This window comes from Schistocerca gregaria, chromosome 5 (genome assembly GCF_023897955.1).
Source record: "Schistocerca gregaria isolate iqSchGreg1 chromosome 5, iqSchGreg1.2, whole genome shotgun sequence".
Classification (NCBI taxonomy): Eukaryota; Metazoa; Arthropoda; class Insecta; order Orthoptera; family Acrididae; genus Schistocerca; species Schistocerca gregaria.
Window position 1 is genome coordinate 168,365,837 of NC_064924.1, and position 21,420 is coordinate 168,387,256.

Consider the following 21,420-nt stretch of genomic DNA (forward strand, 5'->3'; position numbering starts at 1 on the left):
AATGTCATTCATCCCTTAAACAACTTGCGGAAAACAAGGCGTTCCTTTTGTTTAGTCAGTGGACTGAGACAAGGCATTTGCCCATGTCCAATCTTTGCTAATGTCTTCCCCATGTCTTGGAATCTTTACACCACGCAAATAGCTGGTTCTTGCCACCGACGCTTCCCAGTATGGACGTGGGGCAGTTTCGTCACACAGGGAAGCTGATGGGTCTGAACAAACTCTGGCATATGCCTCAAAGACACTGACAGCTGCTCAGTGCAATTATTAACTAACAGAAAATGAAGTGACAATGATCGTCTAAGCAGCCCACAAGTTTCACATTTTCCTCTATGTAAATGAATTCTACCTCATTAGCAACCATAAACCACTTGTGGTGCTTTTTGGCCACTGTCCTCCAGACAGGCCAGCACAAAGAATTTTGATGTGAGCCTTATTTTTGAGTGCATATCAGTATAAGATTCATTATCATCCTACTGCTCATCACACCAATGGAGATGCGATCTTGCTTTTACCCATTGGTCCTGACCCAGAATTTCACAAAAGAGAAGGTGTGTGTTTCCAAATCAATGACCATGTGCAGTAGACACTGGACAGTCCCCCAGTCACAGTGTAAGGAAAGCCTCTCAGCAAGATCCATTTCTCTGTCAGATGTCTCATTTCGTGTCAAAAGTTGGCCCAAACAGCTACCTGCTAAGGAGTCAGGCCCACTGCATGACTGTTTCGTTCTTTGTAATTGGCTAGCAGTGATTTATGAAACACTCCTCCTTAGTATGGATTTGGATGAAGTCTGCATTGTCACCCTGTTGTTCCTCTGGTCTCAGTTTCTTGCACTTCTCCACTGAGGCCACTTGAGCATAACCAGCATGAAAATGCTAGCTAAGTGTTTTGCCCACTGGCTCTGCATTGATTCAGCAGCTGAGAAGCTTGTTTGCAGGTGCAGTGTGCTGAGGCAGCCCCTCTCCTCCCTCCCATGAACTTTTGCTGCAGGGCCCACCCCCCATCAGCTGTGGCACCATGTCCACATAAATTTTGTGTGTGCTTTCAGTTATTCAATGTGGTTAGTGATGGCGGATGCCCTGCCAAATGACCCACTTGTCATGCACATCCCATCAAAAGCTACTGCGCAGACTCTAAAGTGATTTTTACGATCGAAGGATTGCCACATATGATCATCTCCGATAAAGACCCACAGTTTGACTCAGTGTTGTTCTGCAGTTTCTGCATCCAGAACTGTATTACTCACCTTACGTCTGCACCATTTCACCCCAATCAAATGGTGAGGTTTAATGTATGGTGCTTACATTTAAGATGCAACTAGCAAAATGCTTGTCACACTTACCTTCAGATGTGGCAGTGCCTATGATTCTAGGCAGACACAGGACCACCCAGATGATAGTCCATAGCCCAGTGGAGCTCCTCCATGGCTGACAACCCCAGACACCCCTATATGTTCCCTGTCCTGCACCACAGCCTTACCCTTCACAATATATTGGGGGCAATCCAGTCTGGGCGTGCACCTTCAGTTGGTGGCCGGGATGGGCACTGGCTACCGTTTGGGAGAAGTAAGGCCAGTTGAATATTCACTGTGAATATCAGTGGGGCATCACACCCCTACTATCAGAATTAACTATGCCCTCAATGGGGCAATGACCTGCTGCAGCTGTAGCAGCAGCAGACCTGTCAGAGGGCCTCCTGCACACATTGCCCCCTTCCAGGGGCCAGACACCACGGAGGCCTCCCTCCTTCGCTGGATGTAGACCCTCAATCCATGTCAGACGGTGACTGCCTGGATGCCACCCACTCGTCAAAGCAACAGCCAGGCATCTCCCTGTTGTTACTACCTGTCTCTTGTGCCACAGGATCCACAGAGCCCCCACGTGCTGGGTCATCACTGCGGCCAGTCCACCATCCTCCAGTACACCCCACTCGGCCGGAGCCAGCTGACGACCAATCCATGTGAAGGTGACAGATCTTTGGATGCTGACGAGCCAATGGAAGCCAATGCTGTCAGTGTACAATAGCAAATGTGATGCTGCCACCATTGCTGTCAGGTCACCTGGGTGGATCGAGTGGCTTCCTCACCGATAATGACCTTCCACCTGCACAATCTGGCCGGCACGGTTGTCCTTTTTCACGCGCCATCGCCCCCCCCCCCCCCCCCCCCCATGAACCATGGACCTTGCCGTTGGTGGGAAGGCTTGCGTGCCTCAGAGATACAGATGGCCGTACCGTAGGTGCAACCACAACGGAGGGGTATCTGTTGAGAGGCCAGACAAACATGTGGTTCCTGAAGAGGGACAGCAGCCTTTTCAGTAGTTGCAGGGGCAACAGTCTGGATGATTGACTGATCTGGCCTTGCAACATTAACCAAAACGGCCTTGCTGTGCTGGTACTGCGAACGGCTGAAAGCAAGGGGAAACTAAAGCCGTAATTTTTCCCTAGGACATGCAGCTTTACTGTATGATTAAATGATGATGGCATCCTCTTGGGTAAAATATTCCGGAGGTAAAATAGTCCCCCATTCGGATCTCCGGGCGGGGACTACTCAGGAGGATGTCGTTATCAGGAGAAAGAAAACTGGCGTTCTACGGATCGGAGTGTGGAATGTCAGATCCCTTAATCGGGCAGGTAGCTTAGAAAATTTAAAAAGGGAAATGGATAGGTTAAAGTTAGATATAGTGGGAATTAGTGAAGTTCGGTGGCAGGAGGAACAAGGCTTCTGGTCAGGTGACTACAGGGTTATAAACACAAAATCAAATAGGGGTAATGCAGGAGTAGGTTTAATCATGAATAGGAAAATAGGAATGCGGGTAAGCTACTACAAACAGCATAGTGAACGCATTATTGTGGCCAAGATAGATACGAAGCCCACACCTACTACAGTAGTACAAGTTTATATGCCAACTAGCTCTGCAGATGATGAAGAAATTGAAGAAATGTACGATGAAATAAAAGAAATTATTCAGATAGTGAAGGGAGACGAAAATTTAATAGTAATGGGTGACTGGAATTCGAGTGTAGGAAAAGGGAGAGAAGGAAACATAGTAGGTGAATATGGATTGGGGCTAAGAAATGAAAGAGGAAGCCGCCTAGTAGAATTTTGTACAGAGCACAACTTAATCATAGCTAACACTTGGTTTAAGAATCATGAAAGAAGGTTGTATACGTGGAAGAACCCTGGAGATACTAAAAGGTATCAGATAGATTATATAATGGTAAGACAGAGATTTAGGAACCAGGTTTTAAGTTGTAAGACATTTCCAGGGGCAGATGTGGACTCTGACCACAATCTATTGGTTATGACCTGTAGATTAAAACTGAAGAAACTGCAAAAATGTGGGAAATTAAGGAGATGGGACCTGGATAAACTGAAAGAACCAGGGGTTGTACAGAGTTTCAGAGAGAGCATAAGGGAACAATTGACAGGAATAGGGGAAAGAAATACAGTAGAAGAAGAATGGGTAGCTCTGAGGGATGTAGTAGTGAAGGCAGCAGAGGATAAAGTAGGTACAAAGACGAGGGCTGCTAGAAATCCTTGGGTAACAGAAGAAATATTGAATTTAATTGATGAAAGGAGAAAATATAAAAATGCAGTAAATGAAGCAGACAAATGCTAGAGGACAAATGTAAGGATGTAGAAGCTTATCTCACTAGGGGTAAGATAGATACTGCCTACAGGAAAATTAAAGAGACCTTTGGAGAGAAGAGAACCACGTGTATGAATATCGAGAGCTCAGATGGCAGCCCAGTTCTAAGCAAAGAAGGGAAGGCAGAAAGGTGGAAGGAGTATATAGAAGGTTTATACAAGGGCGATGTACTTGAGGACAATATTATGGAAATAGAAGAGGATGTAGATGAAGACGAAATGGGAGATACGATACTGCGTGAAGAGTTTGACAGAGCACTGCAAGACCTGAGTCGAAACAAGGCCCCCGGAGTAGACAACATTCCATTAGAACTACTGACGGCCTTGGGAGAGCCAGTCATGACAAAACTCTACCAGCTGGTGAGCAAGATGCATGAGACAGGCGAAATACCCTCAGACTTCAAGAAGAATATAATAATTCCAATCCCAAAGAAAGCAGGTGCTGACAGATGTGAAAATTACCGAACTATCAGTTTAATAAGCCACGGCTGCAAAATACTAACGCGAATTCTTTACAGACGAATGGAAAAACTGGTAGATGCAGACCTCGGGGAAGATCAGTTTGGATTCCGTCGAAATGTTGGAACACGTGAGGCAATACTGACCTTACGACTTATCTTAGAAGAAAGATTAAGAAAAGGCAAACCTACGTTTCTAGCATTTGTAGACTTAGAGAAAGCTTTTGACAATGTTGACTGGAATACTCTTTTTCAAATTCTAAAGGTGGCAGGGGTAAAATACAGGGAGCGAAAGGCTATTTACAATTTGTACAGAAACCAGATGGCAGTAATAAGAGTCGAGGGGCATGAAAGGGAAGCAGTGGTTGGGAAAGGAGTGAGACAGGGTTGTAGCCTCTCCCCAATGTTATTCAATCTGTATATTGAGCAAGCAGTAAAGGAAACAAAAGAAAAATTTGGAGTAGGTATTAAAATTCATGGAGACGAAGTAAAAACTTTGAGGTTCGCCGATGACATTGTAATTCTGTCAGAGACGGCAAAGGACTTGGAAGAGCAGTTGAACGGAATGGACAGTGTCTTGAAAGGAGGATATAAGATGAACATTAACAAAAGCAAAACAAGGATAATGGAATGTAGTCAAATTAAATCGGGTGATGCTGAGAGAATTAGATTAGGAAATGAGACACTTAAAGTAGTAAAGGAGTTTTGCTATTTAGGAAGTAAAATAACTGATGATGGTCGAAGTAGAGAGGATATAAAATGTAGACTGGCAATGGCAAGGAAAGCGTTTCTGAAGAAGAGAAATTTGTTAACATCGAATATAGATTTATGTATCAGGAAGTCGTTTCTGAAAGTATTTGTTTGGAGTGTAGCCATGTATGGAAGTGAAACATGGACGATAACTAGTTTGGACAAGAAGAGAATAGAAGCTTTCGAAATGTGGTGCTACAGAAGAATACTGAAGATAAGGTGGATAGATCACGTAACTAATGAGGAGGTATTGAATAGGATTGGGGAGAAGATAAGTTTGTGGCACAACTTGACTAGAAGAAGGGATCGGTTGGTAGGACATGTTTTGAGGCATCAAGGGATCACAAATTTAGCATTGGAGGGCAGCATGAAGGGTAAAAATCGTAGAGGGAGACCGAGAGATGAGTACACTAAGCAGATTCAGAAGGATGTAGGTTGCAGTAGGTAATGGGAGATGAAGCAGCTTGCACAGGATAGAGTAGCATGGAGAGCTGCATCAAACCAGTCTCAGGACTGAAGACAACAACAACAACAACAACAACAACAACAACATCGCCAAAGGCACTGGCTCTGCAGAAGAGGTGAGGGACGTAGCAGCAAGCTGCATAATGCCACTGCAGCATTTGTATCTAGTGCCAGTGGTGGCCTAGCAAAGCAAGTGCGCTACAGTTGCCTGCAGCCAGCCCACCAGCTGGCAAATATAAATACATCATGCCGCTGCCAGCAGGGCCTCAACCACTTGCATCTTCTCCGATGTATGCAAGAATTCTTCAGTCAGGCCAGGTCTAGTCTATGCTGGTGTGCATTCAGCTGCCAGTGATAGGAGTCTGAACTTGGACAGTTAACAGTCATGTTAGTATTTTGCTAACATTGTCAACATCTGGCGTGCATTTATCATCTGTCATAATTTTTGTGTATGTAGTGATTGTCAACAATGAGTGTAGATATAACAGTGTTGTACACTAAATTGCAAATCACACACGTACACCCTACAGTATTTCTGTGCTGTGAATAAAGAATAACTCTGCAATTTCACAAATATACCTCAGCAAATTCGTAGGCTGCTTGGTCTACAAACTCTTTCTCACTCCACACTTGGCACCTGGGACTCAGTCGATGGGACGCCAGTGCTCCGACAGCAATAGCGAACAGGTATGAAGGTATAGGCACATTCTGACGAAATTTATGAAGTTTTAATCCTTTACCAACAAGAGATGGTTCACCTTCTCTCACAGCACTCATCAACACAACCAAGTCTTCAGGAGCACGTATCTGTGAAGTAAAGAATATATACATATATTGGCATGGAAAAATCACAGATGTTTTAAGGCATGTAACATTAATTTCAGAAGACTCTACAAATGAATATTGTGCCTTCAGTCAAAGCGTGAATGCAAACTTCACAAGGGTGCATTAGAACCTACTAAGTTTGCTGACAAGGAGGTCCCAATTGTAGTTTTCTACACATTATTATGGATATGAAAATTGCCCTCAATATTACAGTTGCAATACATGTCTGCAACAAAGTAGTCAAGCTTGAACTTATATTAACTTCAATCAGGAACTGTTATTGTTTGGTTCTGTGGACTAATGGATAATTTAATCTGTTGTTAGAGAATGCTAATTTTACGTTCAATAAATGTACGCTGTCGCTAAAGTGAGGGTCACAATATTTTAATTTTCCTCAATATCAATGATGATGGTATATTTAACTGAGTACACAACAGTCAGATCTTTAGAGCTCATACATTGATCGTTTGAAAGAAATGTGGTTAACAAAGACACAATGATGAAAATTTCAACAAAAATTAAAATACACCTCACTACAAAATAGAACATATATAGACACACACACACACACACACACACACACACACACACACACACACACACACACACACGAGAGAGAGAGAGAGAGAGAGAGAGAGAGAGAGAGAGTATTTTTACCTGAGCAGAATATGTAACTTTAACTGCTGGAGAGTCCTGGCATGGAATCACTGAACGGCAGTGAATTGCCTGAAATTTAAAGAAAAGTCAGTACTTTTAGCTGCTTCACAAAATACAGATTAAGACTGATTAGAGCAGAAGAGCTGATCAGTAGGAGAAAATGCTAACAGTATTTTCAAATGTACCTACTAAAGCATTAAAAGCTGGAGCTACTGCCTTTGAAACACACATTTTCAGTCCACTTTCAGTTAATATTTTACTAATATTACAACTTAATCTAATGTGAATTAATATACAGTGTGCTCAGAACAGTCTCAAAAGCTTGTAAGGGAGTTGCAGGGTAGATTGTGCTGAGAAATAATTGTTAAGAAAAAAATTCGATACATTGTACCATTTCCGTTTTAACTAGCATTAAAGTTAGGCAATCAGGTCACTGTATATACAAATTCAAGCAATTGCATGTGCTGAAATGGAGTAATGCACAGACAACTGTAAGTCCGTGAGTTACCATTTGTTGAGAGGCTTATTACCATTTAAAATGTGTCTTTTTCAGATGTGTCAAATTTAAGCTGGTTCAACGATACCAAACGAAGAACACAATTAGTGACACTTGTCTCTGGCAGCCTGCTTGAATTTGCACCTGCAATGATATGATTCGCTAACTTCAATGCTAATTAAATCACAAAAGGTGCAATGCATCAAATTTTTTTCTCAACAATTATTTCTCAGCACAACCCACCCCGCAACATCCTTATAAGCTTTTCAGACTGTTTTTACCACACTGTAGTTAAAAATTATCTATTTTTTAATACTGGACAGTATGTTTTGCATATACACGTTAATCAAAGGTTTACTTGTAAAACTAATTTCTTTGTACATAATTTATTTAATTTTGTGCTTTAAAATTATTATCTTATCCAGTCCTTTCTCACTATTTACCATGTTTGCTATACTGTTTATCACATCTGCATTTTAAGTTAAATCTTCACAAATTCACTCTGCCATATACTGTCCTTAATACTTTCTGTAACCCCAGATCACAATTCCATAGCAAAACATTGTACATCACCATTCACCATTCCATGTATTTCATTTTGCATCAGATTGGAAGTTTTCACCTCCACAGAACAAATCTCGTGAAGATGTGAAGTGGTTTTTTTCTTTAATCTAGGGTAATTTTTCTTTTGCTTCTGTTAAAGGATAATTATCTTACTTTAAGTACACAAAATTAATAAGATAAAAACTACATAATTTTTCTGGCTTTTTGAACACACTATCATGATGTGTGTGTTCATACTGGTGTTGTCATTACCTGGCACTGACTGAAAAGATATGGGTGCTTTCCACCTGCTGTCTGTTGAGGTGAGAGCCATTGGAGTGCACTAGCACTTGGAGATGTTTCATACTCTATTTTCACTATCACACTGAAACAGAAAAAGATAATCTCTGACCAGAACTAATGCAGCATTTTTCTCAAATGTGTGAAAATAATACAATAATAATACTGAAATTATTGAATAAAAAAATGCACTTTCAAGAAAATGCACAAATAATTCTTCTAAAATCATTAAATAACACATTCACAGTTGCAAATACCATTTACAGCTATTGAAATACACCAATGGTATAAAACAGCCTTAATTTTCCTGCAAACAAGCAAACATGCAACATGGTAAGTACAAACCAGTTAATTCTTCTACCCCCACCTCCTATTCAAACAAACTCAAACATAAATTTCACAAGAACCTCTTTGTATTGCATTGATTTGGTTTCGAGAAAAGCTGTGACTGTCCTGGGCAATGTACTGGATAATTTCAGGCTAGAATATAATATTATTTTCATATCATACTGTTCTATGACAAAATGGTGTCTTCATTCTGTTTATGGTACTATACCACAGTTTAATTTTTGCTGTGACCAGCTGTTCTACTAACCAACATAACTTTCAGAATACACACATATATAAAGGAACTCCCAGAGATTGGAACAAGTTTAGTATGATTGTATGGATTTAGATCCATAACTAATACAAGATGTTTGTAGTGCATACATTGATTAAAAGTCAATTTATTGGACAAGAAATAAAGAGATATATCACATTTCATATTGTCCTTAACTGAGATTTCCACAAATTTACAGTGTTTTCCTTTAACTCAAAATGAACAAACTTATTGCAGACTCAGGTTGCTGTTTCATTTGAGCTCTATTAATGCAGTTTTCTGGAAGTTCAATGGCATTCATTGATGCGCAGACTACAAGGACATTCTTAAAGATGTCTCACTTGCAAAACCACTTTTGTTAAGAGTGCAAAGAACAGTATTTTATGGCATTATCATGAATGAAAAAGACAAAAGGATCTTAAAACTCTATTCCCCCTGTTGCCAATTGCTTTATGCTGCTACTAGTATGTGTATGTGTGAAAAGTGCCAAGTGTAATGTTGCATACATGTGTACTCAAATTGCCCGCCAACAGTATCAGTGTGGACCAGCCAATAGAGACAACCAGTAGGAAGCATACACACAGCGCAGTCTTTTCTGCACTATCTACTAGCAGCACTATCTACTGCATGGAGCAGTGCTGACTGAATCTCTTGTTGTTATTCTAGTTTGTATCAAGCACATCAGTGCCCTGGGTCTCGTGAAGTCCCAGGAGGCTTATTGTTCAGACATTATGAATAAAGCCATACTTGTGTGACTTGGATCAGCTTTGAGTATTACATAGTTACTACACAATTGGCGACGAGGATGGGATGGTTTCTGCAAGTGCAATCTTTACATCTATATCTACATGGATACTCTGCAAATCACGTTTAAGTGCCTGGCAGAGGGTTCATCGAACCATCTTCACAATTCTCTATTATTCCAATCTCGCATAGCGCGTGGGAAGAGCAAACACCTATATCTTTCCATACGAGCTCTGATTTCCCTTATTTTATCATAGTGATGGTTTCTCCCTATGTGGGTCGGAATCAACAAAATATTTTCACATTCGGAGGAGAAAGTTGTTGATTGGAATTTTGTGAGAAGATTCCATTGCAACGAAAAATGCCTTTCTTTTAATGATATCCAGCCCAAATCCTGTATCATTTCAGTGACACTCTCTCCCATATACCACGATAATACAAAACGTGCTGCCCTTCTTTGAACTTTTTCTATGTACTCCATCAGTCCTATCTGGTAAGGATCCCACACCACACAGCAGTAGATCTGTTACATTTTCTAAATGTCCTGCCAATAAAACGCAGTCTTTGGTTTCATCAGATTTATTCATTACAGATGTGGTGCTGCTGGCCCTGATTGAACAGTTTACTTCGGCTGTGACCACTCTGTTGGCTTCCATAAACAAACAGGGTACCGCTCTACCAGTCCATCCACCCACTTTTTCTCCATATGAAGGTACAGTGAGAATTGAGAAGCTTGAGAAAAAAAGACTCAAGACAGCATTTATGGGCTTTCAGTGTAAGACTCGAATTTTTACCAAGCCTTCTTCCTCTCATGGATTCCACCTGAGGCTTATCAATTACTGTGTCAGCTTGCTCATTTTGTTAGAACCGCCAGCTCTTATTTTTGATCACGTGCACAGTTTATTGTCCAACTACTATCGCAAATGAACCCATGTCATAGTGGCATGAGCTGAATTCTACTGATGCTGCAAGAAACCAAACCGGTCATACAGGGGCTGGGCAGCTGAACTTCACAGCCTTAGCCATAAGTGCCAGGTCATTACTGATGCCCATAATGACTCTTATGGAGACTCTATGGCACGCAATGCAGTTATCATTTAGCTCCAGACAAGGAGGTGCACCAGCAGGATTTACTCCGTAAAAACACACTGTTAGCAGAAGTTTTGCAAATATCACAATCTTTTGAAGTTTCTCAGGCAGCAGGTGACCAAATTACAGTTTAGGACAATGTGGCAGTAGTGTCACAGGATGTGCCCCCTAGGATGATGGGTAGCTTACACAAGAAAGCAGCAGTGGTGGTGGTAAACTAGCTGGGCTGGCATCAAGATGACCAAGGCTGGGCCAAGCAACTGCAACTCCTGCAGTGCCAGTGTCAGCATTTTCTGTTTCTGTTTTGTCTTTTTATTTTGTCCACCATGAATGTTCGGCATGCCCTAAGCACTGGGCTACTTGTAATGCTTGCCAGAAGAAAGGCCACATGGCCTTCATGTGTCGTTCACCGATGTTTGCCAAGGGTTTGGACATGGATATAAATTGTGTGACTCCAATGTTTGCGACTTCTCCCAAGCTGTTTATTGAGTTAAATGTTTTACGCCATGTGCTCCAGCTATAGGTCAACACAGATGCTGCAGAGATGTTTTGAATTCTCAAACCTACATGAGTTTAGGCTCGCTGCTGTTGACACTGGTCAGTTATAATTAAAGAACATGGGGCTGTTGGGACAATTTATGGTAGCTGCCTCTTACAAGTCAGTGATTCATTCCATTACATTTTTGATGGTCTCTGATGCCAGTGTTGAGAACTTGTTCAGGATGGACGCATTTCCAGCACTGGGATTTTACATAACTCATGCAGTTCACCTTGTGTCTGATCAGGTACCATATTCTAAATTGGAAACAATGTGTGAGAAGTTTTCAGACTTGTTTTCGGAAGGTACAGTGTGTGCTATGAATTCTTCTGATCATATTTCTTTGAAATCCACAGCTTGGCCTCATTTTTGTCATGTGCATCCTACTCCTGTCGCCCTGAAAGGTCAAGTGAAACCAGAATTGGATTGACGTCAATCTCTAGGGGTGGTGCAACCTGTTATGACTAGTGAATGGTCCTCTCCACTGGTTGTAGTTCAAAAGCCATCAGGGGAACTTTGCCTCTGTGGCAGCTTCACTACTACTGTCAACAAGCAGTAGAGCGTGGATACCTATCCTCTCCCACACAAGAAGGAGCTGTTGGTGAAATTATCATGTGGCCAGAACTTTTCTAAAACTGATTTGTCTGAAGTGTACCTGCAGGTTTCTGTGGACAGAGTGTCTCGGCAAGTTCTGGTTCTGAATACTACTTTTGGTCCCTATCAATATTTGTGCCTTCCTTTTGGTGTGGATAGTGCCCCTCCTATTTGCCAAAAATTTTTAGAGCAACTGACTATGCACATCCCGCACTGCATTAATTATCTGGATGATAATGTCATGGGCGCCAAACACTGCTGATCCTTGAGAAGTTTGAACGCTTTTTTTCCATCTTACACTCCACAAGCTTACAGTATAACCTCATGAAATCTCAATATTTTGTAATCTTCTGTTGTTTATCTGTGGTTCGAGGTTTTGTAGGATGGGATTCATCCTCCGCCAGAACCACATCTCTGCTGTCACATCTATGCCTCGCACTCATCCACGAAGGCGCTTCAGGCCTTCCTACGGAAGATTGCCTATGCCATAAATTCTTGCTGGGGGTAGCAACATTGACCCACTATTTGTGTGTCTTGTTACGCAAGCATGTTCCTTTTTGCTGGAACCCAGATTGCTAATGTATTTTTCAAATGTTGAAATCCATACTACTCTCAGCACCTCGTTTAGCTATGTTCTGTCTGGACCAGCAAATAATTTTGGTGACTGATGCCTCACAGTATAGCCTTGGAGTGGTCCAAGCACATCAATATGCCGACAGCTCTGAACAACCTGTTGCTTTCGTCTCTAAATCTGTTTTTGACAGTGTTTTGCTGTTGTCCACAGAAGACCTATTTCCCAAAGTAGTCATTCCTTGCACTATATGGCACAAGGTTCTATGCCTTCTCCATTTTGTGTACTGAACTGCTAGCTAGGAGACATGTTTTCTGGCCAGGGATTGATGGCAAAATTGTCCTTTTTGTCACAGCTTGTGAGCAGTGTCTGACAACAGGCAGCTCCCATGGTGTCCGTGTCCCCCTGGCCTGCTTCACACCTGCCATGAGAATGCATTCACATAGATTTCGCAAGTCCCTTCTTGAATTCCCATTGGCTCTTGGTTGTGGATGCATTTTCCTGGTTTCCTTACATCTCTGGTGGGTGTTGACGTCAGCTGAGGCCACAATTCATACGCTTTTGAGGGTATTTTCTATTGGGGGTTGCCTTGTACCTTAGTTTCCAATAACCGGCCCCAATTCATTTCTCACACCTTCAAATCGTTTTGTTCCCGTCACGGCATTCATATTATGGCTCTGCCATTCCACCCACAATTAAATGGTGAGGTGGAACGAGTAGTGTGTATGTTCAAGCCCCAAATAAAAAAGTTTCTTGTGGATTCACCGCAAAACAATGTCCTCTGTTTTCTGAATGCCTATCACATCACGCCTATCGGGGAATGGAGCCTGGTGGATTTGCTTCACAGCTGGCAGCCACCCACTCTCCTCCACCTTTCGTAGCCAGTGCCGCACCTGCTGTGGTTGGGTTGGTCTGGCCACTTCATGTGATGACTGACAGCATTGGCACCAGGGTTTGGTCGCTGGCCAAAGTGAATACCAGCCACTGTCATCCGTCACCAGGGATGCTGTCTTTGTGACATCCATACAGCCGACAGGCTGGTACGCCACTTTGATCAGTTGTCTCTCCGCTCAATGCCAGAAGCTACTGGTTTGTAGGTGTGGCCTCTGTCCCCGCAGCCCACCCTGCTGCCCTCCACCTCGAGCTTTCCGTCACCTAATGTGGATGCGTTCCCATCTCATTGGCTGCCTCCTCCACTTGTGCCATCCTGGGGTTCCAGCTTCCCGCAGCCCACCCTGCTGCCCTCCACCTCAAGCTTTCCATCACCTGCTGTGGATGCGTTCCTATCCCATTGGCTGCCTCCTCCACTTGTGGCATCCTGGGGTTCCAGCTTCCCGGCACCTGGCACTGGTCCGCCTCCTGCCTCGGGTCCATTGCTGCAACCTGTTGTACCAGTCGGGCCAACTCCGCCAGCTCGCTCATTATCATCGGCTCGGCCACCATCGCCGGTGGATCCAGCCCCACCTCTTCTGCTGTGGGATCTGCCTGCTGATGATGATGAAGAAATGTCAATGGCACTCTCATCTCCGGTGATGCTGTCAGGCACTGCACGGGCCCATAATCCTCGAGCATGCCCACATTCCTGCGCATTCCAGCCCTACGCTCCAATGTCCACCTGGCGCATTGTCCCAACACCATTGTCGCTATCGGCTGTTGCTGCTCCATATTCAACTCTCATTGGGCTGCCAGGACCTCCTCCATCAGCCGGACGTCCACTTTGCATGAGGGAGAGGTGTACTGTACCCTGCCACTAGTGCGTGTGAGTGCGAAGTGCACCGAATGTAGTGTTGCCCCATGGGTGAACTCAAACCACCAGCCAACTGTATCAGCATGGACTGTCCACTAGAGTCCACTGGTGGGAAGCGTGCACACAGTATGGTCTCCACTGTGTCGTTTACATGCAGCCTGCATCTATAAATGCACAGAGCAGTGCTGACTGAATCTCTTGTTGTTATTCTAGTATGTATCACTCAGATCAGTATTCTGGGTCTTGTGGGGTCCCATGAGGCTTATTGTTAAGAGGTTATGAATAAAGCCACATTTGAATGACTTGGATCGGTTTTGTATATTACTTGGTTACTACACCCATGTATGATATTCTCAATCTGTAAATTCAACACTTTAAAAAAATAAAATAAAATAAAATCTGTGGACACATCAATAGTGTATTATAAAAATGGAAATTATAGCATGGAGAAATAAGTATATAGCAGAAATGCAATAACTTGTGTGTAATAGATATGTGGTGCACAAAAACACACAACAGCATTCATACTATCTTTTAAGCACTAGCTCTTTTTCTAGAAAAGTACACTTTCACACGGGCAACCACACAACACCCAAATGCACACTCCTGTGGCCACGGCAAGTAATCTATTACATTTTTTCAATTGCAGTTCTCATTAATGAAATCGGCTTTTTCTCGTTTTTCCTAGAAAATCTCACAAATGTAATGTTCTAAGGTGAACTGCCAGAACACGACAACAAATACCCACAATATGCTGACAAAAGACCACGTTATCATCAGACATGCTGATGGACTGATGCCAAGGGCTGGAGCAGTCTCACTTTATAGCTGATGGACTGATGCCAGGGGCTGGAGCAGTCTCACTTTATAGCTGAGTACATACAGAACCCCTGAATATTCCCACATCCATTTTGTTTACATTTGCTTTTCAATTCTCATATTCTGGTTTAGGTTTCCACTGAATTTTTAAGTATTTGCCAGCATCTTCATTTCATCAAAATTCATGGATTGTCCCACCACTATACAGTGTTTTGTGACTGACGACTTCATGATTATGCTAAATGTGTGTGTCAATGGTGTTTCATGCAATGTTCTTCAAGGCTCTGATCATTTGGCCCATGTAAGGGATCCAGTAATCTCCTGGTTTGTGGTAGCTCAAAGCATCTTTTACATTGCCCAGAACTGATCTAATTTTGTTGGGCAGGCAAAAAAAGCATCACAACTTCTGCTTCTCCATTTGCAAGAAAAGCAGTGGCTCATGAATTCTATGCCTCCTCATAGGTTGTGTCCCCAATAGCCAGATTGGAAAATTGCTTGTCTGTATAATCATTGCTGTAGAATACTGCTTAGAGGTGTTTTGTGCATCTGATGTGGTACGGGCCTTGTGTAATAGTGTCCTGAGAATATCATTTTTTGGGGTGACGTTCAGCATGCAGATGCAAGTCCTTATGAGTGGGTTTGTGGTAATACCATGTCCCAGAATGTTATTCACATTCCTCTGACTAATCAATCCAGAAGAGGCAGTTTCTCTCATTTTCACTTTTAGCATGAAAGCTATGTCGTAATGTCTTGAATTTAGCTGACATAAAAAATACCTTTTCTTGTCTTTCCCATTTTCCCCTGTGGCCAAATTGCAAACATTCCATCTCTGTAACGAAAAGAATACGTAGGCTTACATGTGGCAGATTTTGGTTTTTCGTCTTTGAAGTGCTCCATATATAGGTTTGCGAGCACATGAGAGTGGGGACTGGCCATCGCTACACCATCACACTGTTCATAGAAGTATCCACCAGAGAGAATATTCACAGAGGTAAGGATGTTCCTAAATAGGAAAGGAAACTATGTTGAGACAACATAAAATAAAAATCAGTTCTGGCTTTCAAAACTAAAATAGCGTTTCCTTAGTAATCTTAGCGAAAATGCATAAAACAAACTAATCTGTAGTTGCAGTTCAAAATATATGACCTTCCTTGAATGCAGAAGCTGCATAGCATTTTTAGCCCTTCCACAAAGTATTGCAGCGTCACTAATGTCACAAGCAAGGCAAACTAAACTAATATTTTTAATAAGCTGACAGACGATCCATCGCTTTCTGCAAATTTAGAATTTTTTTATACTTGAGAATGTGGTGAATGAGCATGTACACAAGACCTTGAACATACTAGCTCAGGTTAAAAACTTGAGTTGTTCCTCAGAACACACAAGAACAAACAAACACACAAGGTATATATCTGTACATCTGAAGAAGGGGGGAGGAGTTGATAAGCTGAGCTACCATGTTGTTCAATTTTTTACATATCTGTGTATCCCGGGATTTTTCAAAGCAAGATCAAAGAAGTTAGCACCCTGTAAACTAGACTGACAGAAGGGAGTTACTCCAAGTCAATGATTCAGGTCACCTGGCAAATTGAGCTTGCCAATTAAAAGACAACATGACAGGAAATTCTGCATCCAAAAGAAAAGAATGGGGGAAGAAGAACAACATAGAAACATTTCCCTGTTTTCATTAATTTGCATTTGCATTTAATTCCATCCCATCCCATATGCATGTCATATCCCAATTTCCAAGCATTTTACCACATTTTTGGTGTCCACTTTAAGTGCCAACAATGGCATAAACAGAATGAAATTTCCATGGAAATGGGATCGCATGACTTCATATGGGTGCCAAAATGTAATAAATTCAAATTTATAAAGCAAGGAAAAATTAGATTTATTATAACTATACACAAACCATCAATCAAAGTTTTCAGTGTTAATTTGGCTGGGCATAGATATGATTCGATAATTAGGCATGTAGGGTGGGGATTAACCACTTCATCTCACCACGTAATGGAATCACCAGCAAGTAAGTGTGGGTGACTAGTGTGATGTCAAAGTAACATTGCAGTCTCCAGGTGAGGCAGCATGACATTGTGTGACTTTTGATTGACAATCTGTAGCTGTCATCTCCATGTCTGTGGCATTGAGAGTGAATGACTTAGCAAGAAAATCCCTTGAAAGGATCTCCAGTGTGACTCTCAAAATCATCATAGAATAATCCAAAAGAATTCAACATGAACTCAGAATCATCTCCAAAACGCTCCAAGTGAACTTGGAAGACCAGAAGCAAAACAAACTCAGAATATAGGCTTAAATCACCACTCAATGAAGACTCAAAAACAACTCACAATGATTGAAAATTTTTGTGGGAACTCAGAATAACCAGAATCAGAATTAACAGAGGATGAAAGCTTAAATGAGCTAGCTGGAACTAAGAATCATCCTGGCTGCCCATCCTTGGCAGTTCTGTTCCTCTTCTGCCACTTTTGTCTTTCAGAGTGCTGAATTTCTTATCATATTGTCTTGTTACTGGTGATCTCAGGTTGCAATGTCACCCAATGAATGATTGCCACAGGGTAGTCCCTCACTGTCAGTTTTGGTCACAGGGTGCCAATTTTTCTGATCTTGCTTCAAAAAGTCGCTGGATGGCGGCTAATAGGGATTACAGGAATGCAGGCAGCATTCTCACACCATCGCTTGCTGTGGTGCCAGCCACTGTTTGTGGCCATTTCCCGGGTGACTTACAGGCCAGATTTTCTTGAGAAAATTGCTAAGAATGCCTCTGTGCTTTTCTCTTTATTGCTGAGGCCTAAGATGGCTGAGGCTTACCACCAGCCCTGTTTGTAAGAAGGTCTGGAAGCCCCTCTCTCGGGTGTCTCAGGTCCTCAGAACTCAGTGGTGTCCCTCAGACATGTGTCATACTTTAAATGGGACACCTTTTCTGAGTTAATAAAAAAAATGCAAAGCATGCCTGTCCATCTTCTGTAGTTTTTGGTAAAGTCACAATAACAGGGAGACGCTTAACTGAAATCCTTTTGTCCTGAGTGTCAGACTGCAAAGTATTACAGTATCCACACTCTGCAAACCACTTTGAAGTACATGGCCAAGAGTACTTCCCATTGTATAATATTTTAGGATTTCTTCCCATTCTATTAGTGTACTGTGTGCAGGAAAAATGATTGCTCAAATACCTCTGTACACAATGTTATTAGTCTAATCTTGCGTACATAATCTTCATGGGTGTGACACATAGTAGGCTTAGTATATTCCTAGGTTCCTTCAAACTTTGTAAGTAGCCTTTCAAGTAATAGTTCTCTACTGTTTTCAAGTGTCTGCCAATTCAGACATCATAATGTAATTGGATTGGTAAAAACTCTACTCACCAAGTAGTGGTGGAAGAACACATATATAGAAGGTATTGCATATGTAATACATTTTATATGTGTGTTCTGCCACAACTTGGTGAGTTGATTTTTTTACCTAACCAATTACATTATATTTTCAAAAACTGATTATTTCAGTTCAGTTATCATGTGTGTCAAAAGGCACTTAGTGACTCTTGGTTCTATCTTTCTTCGTACATGTTTAATATCCCCTGTTAGTCTTATTTATTAAGGACCTCACACACTTGAACAATATTCTAGGATGCATCACACCAGTGTTTTGTATGCGATCTTCTTTGCAGACTGGCATCATTTTCCCAGTATATTAGCAATGAACCACAGTCCACCACCTACATTACCTACAACTGAGCCAATGTAATCATTTTCTTCCGTATTGCCACAAACTGTTGCACCCTTGTACTTGTATGAATTGACTGATTACAGTTATGACACACTGATACTGTAGTCACAGAATACTACACTTTCACACAATGGAACATTTGGAATGGAATAACTATATGAATTAGGAAGGATTACAACTCATCACATAGGGGAGGCACTGGGCAACAAACAGGCATATTTAAAAGAAGACTGTTGGAAAATGTCAGCTTTCCGACAAAACCCTTCAACCACCTCTCCCCCTCCCCCTCCCCCCCTTACACACACACAGTGTTGTCTCCAGCACTGTGTTGAGAAGCAATTTCAGCTGGAGTTGGTAGTGGAGGAACAGAAGGTTGTTCCAACATATTTATTGTTCCCATAACCCCCTTGGCCTTGACCTCTGCTAGTTCTTGTCTCCCACGTACCTCTATCCCCTTTCCAACTTTCACTCCAGCCTCACACACACCTTCTGAACCCCCAGATCACTTGCACAGTCCTTCCCCCTTCTCTTCTACCCCCCCCCCCCCACTCCACTGCCCAGCTCTCTTGATGTTGAACTTAGCAGCCCACCATACTATCCCCGTCACATCTCTGCACACTCCTACAGACAATGTTACAGGACTTTCCCCCAACCCTTTTCTCTGCTATACCTCTCTCTCCCTTCTCCACACCCCTCCTGTGCCTCCCATTATCCACTCCAACTGAGATTGCTACTCAGTGCAGCAGCACCAAAGTGCCTGGGGACAACAGTGACTGGGTATGTGTGTGTGTGTGTGTGTGTGTGTGTGTGTGTGTGTGTGTGTGTGTGTGTGTGTGTGCGCGCTTCATATAATGAAGAACTTTTGCCAAAAGCTGACACATTTTCAACAGTCTTCTTTCAAATGTGCCTGAGTATCACTCAACATCTATGTGGTGTGGATCAATCTATCTATAACTTTGTGTTCTGGAAGAGCATATAGTTTTACATTGCAGAATATTTCAAACAAATCATCAATATTTGCTCCACTTTGAAAACTTATCAAGACCTGACTGGATATGTGCAAGACCTGACTGGATATGTGCGCAGCTTTCTTCAGCTAATACAGTACTTCATTATAGACAACTGCTTCAGCTGCAAAAGTTCTGGTATTTCTTTTAACATTGTCTGCCAGGTCATTAATATACACTACGAACAGTGGCAGAGTGACCGTAGAAGAATACAGGATGGATGACTTGACCGAATTTCTATTTGGTGTGATGAATGGTAGCTTGATCTAAATACAGGGAAATGTAAGTTAATTCAGATGATTGACAAAAACATCCTGTAATGTTCAAATTAGTGTGAGTGGTATGCTGCGTGACAGAATCATGTTAATTAAAAATCTACATATAAGGTTACAAAGCAACACGAAATGGGAAGAGCACATATGCTAGTTATAAGGAAGATAAATGGTTTACTTCAGCTTACTGGGAGGTTCTAGGAAAGTGTACCTCAGCTATACAAGAGAGTGGATACAGATCACTTGTGGGATGCATCCTTGAGGACCACTCGAGTGTTTGGGATCTCAACCAGACAAGATTAAACGAAGTCATTGAAGGAATTCAGAGGCACACTGCCAGATTTGTTAGCGGTAGGTTTGATCAACATGCTAGTATTATGGAAATCCTCCACGCACTCAAATGGGAATCTCTGATGTGTTGAGAAAGTTTTGAGAACCAGTATTTATGATAGACGGCATAACGATTTTCTTGACACTGACTCATACCTCACGTAAGGACCATGAAGACAAGATACGAAAAATCATGGCTCATACAGAATAACACAGGCAAATGTTTTTCTCTTGTTCCATTGGTGAATACAACAGTAAAGGGAATGACTAGCAGAGGTACAAGGTACACCCTGTCGTGCACCATATGGTGACACCCACAGTGTAAATGTAAAACTGCAAGGATCCCAACACACTTTCCTGCTGACCACCTAAAGTTACTTCTACTTTTGTCAACGACTCTCAATCCATAAATTTCAAATCATACCTCATATGATTGTACTTTTCTTAAAAAGCATTGCTGAGGTACTGAGTCACAAGTCAAGAAATATTGCAGCTCCCTGATTGCCTTGATCCATCACTTTCATGCTGTCATGTGAGAAAAGCACATGCTGGGTGTTGCATGACTGATGTTTTTAGAATCCATACTTGTTGGCACGGAGGAGATCATTACGTAGAGATTAATCATTACGTTTCAGCGCAGATTATTTTCTACAGTAATACAACAGATGGATGTCAGTGATACTGGTAGATAGTTTTATGGTTCACTGTGCTCTCTACCAAGCACTGAGCATTGTTTTTGTTTTTTTGTTTTAAGAGTTTAGAGCATATTATGGTTAGAGGAGGAGATGGGGAGAGGTGATTGCTAAATGAGATGAAAATTGTATATTGAGTCTGACAGGGATTCCTTTAGGCCCTTGATCTATGTTCTAGTTTAGTGATTTCTGCTGTTTCTCAACACCACTGACAGTACCATTCATCTCTGGAGTGATGTGAGAATTAAACTGGTGCAGTACACCTAAAGGAACATTTCAAAATGTAGCTTAGGCTTCGTTTTCTACTTACTGTGCAATAGTCAATCCCTGAAGAGACTAAAAGCACTTCATTATGCTGAACAGATAAGAAAAACTAGTAACATTAGCAAAACAGCCTGGCATATTGTAAACAAAGAATGTGAACATAGAGAAAAACAGGTTGCAGCAACATTGCATTAGAAGAAAATGGAATATTGTTGAATGAACCAAAGTCTGTATGTGAGGCCTTCATTAAACATTTTAGTAA

General features: G+C 41.9%; 1 protein-coding gene across 1 annotated transcript in view; it reads right to left on the reverse strand.

Annotated features, from left to right (window-relative positions):
* LOC126273372 (leukotriene A-4 hydrolase) overlaps positions 1-21,420 on the reverse strand; it is a 98,250-nt gene that overhangs the window by 61,027 nt on the left and 15,803 nt on the right. The window contains exons 4-6 of the mRNA XM_049976923.1: positions 8,117-8,228; positions 6,805-6,873; positions 5,902-6,129 (exon numbers count right to left, since the gene is read on the reverse strand). Coding sequence (XP_049832880.1) covers positions 5,902-6,129; positions 6,805-6,873; positions 8,117-8,228 — 409 coding nt within the window. The remainder of the gene's footprint in view (positions 1-5,901; positions 6,130-6,804; positions 6,874-8,116; positions 8,229-21,420) is intronic.